Genomic DNA, 6940 nt, shown 5'->3' on the forward strand with positions numbered 1-6940 from the left:
CAGCCATCATCGTTGTTTGGCGGGCCCGGGCTGGGGATTCGAACCCGCCACCTTAGGTGTACGTGGCTGGCGCCTTAGCTGCTTGAGCCACAGGCGCCGAGCCAAGGCAAACTTTTTAATAAGAATTAGCTTTAACCATTTGATATTTCAAATGAAAAATTTTCCATTTCAACATTGAATTTTCAAAGATTTATCATCTTAATTCATGCTTCCTCCTCTTTCCCGAGTTTTTTTTTAAGGTATTATACAGCGTGTACTCATCATGTTACATAGTATGTATGTGTTACTTCCTATGGCTAAACATGGTGACCTTATTAACACATCACAAATTATCTTACAGGCATGAGAAGCAACATGTAACAGGATGCTTCCATAATAATTCTTTTTAAGGTGGTTGTGTAATTGCATTTATTAATATGACCTTTTTTTATTTCTTATAGCATAACTGTATACATTAATGCAATCATGGGGTACAGTGTGCTGTTTTCATATACATTTTGAAATACTCTCATCAAACTGGTTAACGTGACCTTTTGTCACAACTTTAGATTCCCAGTTTGCTGAGCTGTTACTACCTCATTGTACTGTGGGCGGACTTCAAGTCTTTTTATACATGTCAGCGCATTTGAATGTAGAGTAGCGTTATTACTGGTAGTTCGGAATTATTCCATATGAAGTTTCACAGATTCGGTTTTGCCCTGAAAAAACTTAACTTGGATCATTCTGTTTGCCTAAATTTCCTGCAGCCTCATGAGTACTATAATTTTTTATTTGAGAAACTTAACTGTTTAGGTTTAAAGGAAACAAAAAAAATTAAATTGTTTATTCTAAGAGAATATTTCTGAATGACAGATATAGTCATGTGGCCTGATATGCTTACTGGGATGTAAATATTGTATTTACAGGGCAGCAATTCTCCAAGTATGGCCTGGGAAAGACTTTTGGGGGTCTATCAAGCCAAACCTTTTCATATAGTTTAAGATGCCACTGGCCTTTCCTGCTTTCATCAGGATACAGTGAGTCTGCCAGAGGTTCTGTAACGCAGAAAGCCCTGCCGTGGTAGCCAGTGAAACGTGTTAAAATCATTCAGTTTTTATTTCTGGTGTGGTATATATCTATAGATACAGCCCATGTAAACAAGAGCTTTTTAGAGCCTCAGTTTAAAGAGTCTGAGACCTACTGGAGTTGGGTCATTGACCTTGGTCACTTATGGTGACCTCTTTTCAAACTCTTACATCTCATATCAGGCTTTTAAGTTATCAGTATCTGTTATCCCAATAATTTCAGACATAAATGCAGTCTAAAAATACAGAAATAATATGATTATCTTTATTTGGGGTTTAAGAAAGCCATTAAACATTTTCAGGATAAAATAACAATATCCTAACATGAGCCCAGAAAGGTAGCAGGCCCTTATGGGAAGGGATTGTCATTTTTTTTTTTTTTTTGGGAGACGGAACCTCAAGCTATCCCCCTGGGTAGAGTGCCATGGCATCACGCTCACAGCAACCTCCAACTCCTGGGCCCAAGCGAGTCTCCTGCCTCAGCCATCATTGTTGTCCGGCGGGCCCGGGCTGGGGATTCGAACCCGCCACCTTAGGTGTATGTGGCTGGTGCCCTAGCCGCTTGAGCCACAGGCGCCGAGCCGGGATTGTCATATTTTAAAGAGGATCTTAATGACACTGTTTGATGTGAGGAGAATGGGGAAAATGGAAGGTTCTTAGGGTTTAAAGTCTATTTGTTAGGGTTATATGGATTAAAGGTAATACCTGAAGTGTATTTTTAAACAGAGCATTTTCTGTAGACTGTTCTGAAGAGCTTTTGTTTCCTTGTCGTAAAGCACTATTTCCTACAATCTGTTCTGTGCCCAAATGTAATTAGTTACTGAAATCCGAGATAACTAAGAAGTCAGCAGAGGAGCATGTCGCCCCTAATGAAATCTTATTTTCTCTTGTGAGCTTGTTTAAGCCAAGATAGGAAGGCAGTGGAGAGGAACTTTTCCCTGCCCGTGTGTGTGCCCCGGAGGCTCGCGCCGTGTGGTGTAGATGAGTGACCACCTCTGTTAGACTCAGTGGTAGAGTCAGTGAGGCTGCAGAGCAGGCGAGCAGAGTTTAGTATCCAGTCCAACAAGGAAGCTCACACTTGGTTTTCAACTGAAGGAAAAGACTATTCCAAAACCTGTGTGTGCTTTGGATGCAAATAAATATGTTTGATTTTAACACGGGTTTATATTTGGAGAACAATTTAATTTTTTAGAGGAAAATAAATATTTCACTTTTATTGTCTCTGTGTAGCACCCAAGGACAAAGGGTGGATGTAAGGAAGTAGAGACCCCCTGTTTTTGCACTGCTAGGACAAAGAATATAATGTTCTTTGCAAAGGTAGGACACAGGAGATCATTGACACACTTTAAATAAAAGATTTTGCAAGTATTAGTAATGATTTTTCAAATTTTGTTTTGTTTTAGGTGAGAAACCTTTTGAATGTAACATTTGTGGGAAACATTTCTCTCAGGTGGGAATACTCTTATTTATTATTAATAATTGGAAACCTGAAATCCAGTGTTTATTTTTATTGTAAATAAGACATACTTTTGTACTTGTGAGAGAAGCCTCTGATGGTACCTGTAACTTGAAGACTTTAGACTAAATCAGGAGAAAAATCATTTTCAAAAAAACAAATTCCCGTTCATTGGGGGAAAAAAATAGCCTTTTTTTATGTGTATGAATTCTTTACACCTTTTTTGTTTCCTCACCCAGATAGTTGGGTCCTAAACTGTGTCTTCTGATCTGGGAGTGAAGTTTACAGCAGCCACACTGACAGCATAGCTTCCCTGGGCTGCCAGGGATGTGGACTGAGGACCAAGACAAACAGACTTTTTATCCTTGTTAGGACTATAGATTTTAGATGTTGGAAAAAACACCAAGTTTTGCCTCTTGCTTTTACTGCACCCTTTTAGCTGACCTCCCTTAAGGTCTTTGCACCTGTGTTAATTCTCTCATTTTGGAAGCATTTGTCATATTCTCTTGACCGGCCAGGACCGTGCAAGGGATTAGATGCAAAGAAGCCTTGAGACTTACTGTCCTATAAAAAATGTTGGGTGTAATCAAATGACTTGTGAGAACCTCCTTTTCTCTGTGAAATAGGTGACTCTGTCCATCGCCATGTACAGGGCACGGGTTTCCAGAGCTCAGTGAGTGGGAAGTTGCACTGGGCATGAGGGCACGGCACTGCAGAGCACAGGCAGCGCGGCCAGCCTGCACACACACTGCAGAGCACAGTCAGTGCGGCCAGCCTGCACACACACTGCAGAGCACAGTCAGCATGGCCAGCCTGCACATGCATGCTAGGCCCCTTAGTAGCAGTGTGTACAAGTGCTGTCGCACAGGGAAGGTGACATCAGGAACTGGGGGAGCCCCTGCAGAGCTGGGAAACAGTGAGCTCAGTGAGTACTACTAGTTCTTCACACCATCCCCCAGAGCCAGCTCTTTGGCCTCTCTTCATCTGTGGAGGGCATCAGTTCCATGGCCCCACATACCCACATCTGCCATCTTAATTCCTCTTGACCCTCCCACTCTGTGACCCCACCTGCCGGTATTCACCCAGTACTGATGTTCTTCCTTCACATTATTGGTCATGTCCTTCTAGGACAATCAGTTTCTCTGGGCCAGGGCTGCGTGGTACTTCCTCTTCAGGAGAATGCCTAGTGGCCAGGAAACACTCCATAAGTACTTGGTGAGCTGAGCCCACTGCCCAGTCTCCGGCCAGCTTGCTTGTGAGGCCCTGCTTCCTCCTTCCAGCCTGGCCAAGGGGCTCAGAGTTCAGCCTCTCTGGAGCCATTCATTGTGAATTTGAACCTCACCTCTGTCAAGGCTTACTACTCTGTGACCTTGGGTAAGCTACCTTAGCTCTTGGCCCTGAAGTTTCCCTATCTGTAAAACAAGGATAAATGAGATGATTTACCCCAACAGAGTGTGTAGGAGTGAGCAGGTTGATAAGAGAAAGCCCCCACAGTGCCCGGCTCACAGTAAGGAGACATCGTTTCCTGCTGTGTCCTCGTACTCAGACTCTGGTATGTCAGCCCCCTAGACACCTCCCTGCTCTGCTGTTTTATCTCAGCAGCTTGAGTAGAGTGGGAAGAGTCTAAGACGTGGATTAATGACCACTGATGATTAGCAACCACAACTTGTCTGGGCCTCATTTTTCTAATTCTTCTTTGTTTTCTTTTGTTGGTTTTTTGTTTTGTTTTCATTTTTTAAGACAAGGTCTCATTCTGTCACCCAGGCTGGAGTGCAGTGGTGGAATCATAGCTCACTGCAACCCCTGATTCCTGGGCTTAAGTAATGCCTTAGCCTCTCGAGTAGCTGGGACTGCTGGCGTACAACCCCATGCTGACTGATTTTTCTATTTTTGTAGCTATAGGAGTCTCTTTCTTGTTCAGGCTATTCTCCTAAATGCATAGCCTTAAGCAGTCCTCTCACCTCTGCCTCCCAGAGTACTGGGATTCTAGGTGTGAGTCACCACACTTGGCCAATTTGTTTTTTTAATTCTTAAAATAGGGAAAATAATGCTTTGTGGGATTACTTTGGATAATGAAAAAATAGACATAGGAGGCCTTAGTACATTGAAGTCTAATAACAATGTAAGATCTGTCATTCTCAGGCTCAGGCCCAGGCCCTGCACTCTCCCTCTGCCCCCTCTCCCGGTACTGATGCCTGGTGTCCACCCCAGAGATTCTGGTTTGGGATGGGGCTAAAGTGTGGGTATTTTTTTAAAGTCAATTTGGGGATGTGGCCAAGGATGAGAACCACTGCTTTAGACCTTGATTTGCACTTGCCCTCCTAGATCCTGCCAAGGGTCGCCTGTCTGATACAGATATCTTTTTTATGTTGGTATCTGCATCATTGCTAGGTCTTATGACTGCAGGGTTATATATAATTATAGTTTTCAGAGGTATATTGCTGCTTTATTTTCATAGTGAAGCGATGAAATTTTGGTGGACAAGGGACTGTTTTTAAAACTTTGATAAGTTGGTGGTGCCTGTGGCTCAAGGAGTAGGGTGCCAGCCCCATATACCAGAAGTGGTGGGTTCAAACCCGGTCCTGGACAAAAACTGCAAAAAAAAAAAAATTTTTTTTTTTTTTGATTAGTGTTTATGGCAAGCCTATAGTATCCGTGAACTCTGGCATGTGCTGAGAGGGGGACAATAACAATGGCTTTGAGGAGCTTACTATTTAGAGAAAGAAACATGTGTCAGTGAGCAAGTACAATGAAAGTGTCAGAAGTGCAGTGACAGTGTGTATGGGAACAACGTGGGTAAGGAGAGAGAAGAAGGGTCGTTTCCACCTGAAAGGTGAGTCGGGGGCAGTGTGAAGGCGTGGGATACTTGCTCAGGTGAGCCCAGGCACTGGGTGAGGCTGAAGTTTCCGGCCTTCCAGAGTAAGAGAGCAGTTGGATTGTTTCCTTAGCTATACTTAGCAAATGATGCCTGGTAGCCCATCCTTCATAAGCCAGACACTCTTTTCGTATAACAAACCAGAATAAATGTGGCTACGATGGCTTGGAATACTCCCATGTAAAAACATTTCCACGTAAGCATCCTGCTCACTGACAGCTCATAGTGAGTCAGCAGGCAGTACACACATCAGCCCAAGAAGGCTGGCATCGTCTTGGGTGGTGGCAGCAGAATCTACATTTATTAACGTGACTCTGGACACAGATCTTGGCAAGCAAAAGTCATACCGTACTTCAGAGTGTGATTGAGCCTTACTCAGGGGCCTGTGCTTCTCGGGTGGCGTGGGACAGAGGCTGGCACACATCAGAGAAACCCAAACAGTAACAGGTCTGAAGCACCCGTCACCCGAGAAACAGGGGAAAGAAAACGCAACACGGTTACCTGTCTTTTGGGCAAGGAATAGAGTTGTTTTGTCTCAAGGAGGCAGAACTAGAAATATTGGGCAGCTGGTACAGAGGCAGACTCTGAGAGGCCATAGCTTCCAGGCACACGTCCTGGAGCAGGGTGTCTGCCTGTGTCTCGGGGTGCGAGGCCCTTCATAGGAGGCAGCTGTTAGGCAGCGTTCCCTGATTTTTTTTTCTTTTTGATTTTACTATTTTGTGAATTTCTAAAGTCTTGAAACTCCTAAGCTAAATGACTTTTTAAGATCAGAAATCCCTTTTATCTCTGAAGTTTTAGATTCCCTAACTCTTTCAGCTGTCACTAAGGGTGTTCATGACAGGGTAGATGCAGGGTTTACTCATGTTTAAATACTGATGTTCAGATGTCTACCAGGAGGAGTTTATTATAAAAAGAATTCAACTCAGATGTTAATTCTTTTCTACAGCAGAGTTTTTCCATTACAAATTCTGACTGGGTGCCATAGCTCAGTGGTTAGGGCACCAGACCTGCATACCAGGGGTGGTGGGTTCGAACCTCACCTGGGCCTGCTTAACAACAATAAGAACAAAAATTCTAATAACTCCATCTTAAGGTGGTATTGACTTGAAGAAGAATAGAAATTTCTTTGCTGCTACTATCATCAGCATAGGTTTAACAATACAAATTTTAGAGTCACAGGACAAATCTGAATTAGTGGGTTCAATGCCAGTTTTATGACCTGAGGCAAGTTATTTATTCCCAATCCCAGAGACTGTTGACTGCTCTGAAAAATGTGACCAATACAATTGTATAAGACATTGTGATGATGAAGTTAAATGCTCTTTGTAGCCAACCACTCTGCAAAGAGCTTCATTGATAGAGCAAGCTCTTAGCAAACAATAGCTATTATATCATTATTACTCTTAGAAGAGCTTTTATGGATACAACTATGGATGATTTATAAGATACGGTCTTGGCTCGGCGCCTATAGCTCAGCCGGCTAAGGCGCCAGCCACGTACACCTAAGGTGGCGGGTTCGAATCCCCAGCCCGGACCTGCCAAACA

The 6940-nt window shown here is 43.3% G+C and overlaps 1 protein-coding gene across 3 annotated transcripts in view; it reads left to right on the plus strand.

Annotated features, from left to right (window-relative positions):
* Positions 1–6940, plus strand: part of ZBTB49 (zinc finger and BTB domain containing 49) — a 29149-nt gene that overhangs the window by 11662 nt on the left and 10547 nt on the right. For 2 of the 3 annotated variants that reach the window (XM_003800185.3, XM_023519315.1), the window contains one exon: positions 2468–2514. The exons of the other annotated variant lie outside the window; for it this stretch is intronic. In XM_003800185.3, coding sequence (XP_003800233.1) covers positions 2468–2514 — 47 coding nt within the window. The remainder of the gene's footprint in view (positions 1–2467; positions 2515–6940) is intronic. 3 annotated transcript variants of the gene reach the window in all.

The sequence above is a fragment of the Otolemur garnettii genome, unplaced genomic scaffold (genome assembly GCF_000181295.1).
Source record: "Otolemur garnettii isolate 467f Iridium unplaced genomic scaffold, OtoGar3 scaffold00171, whole genome shotgun sequence".
NCBI lineage: Eukaryota > Metazoa > Chordata > Mammalia > Primates > Galagidae > Otolemur > Otolemur garnettii.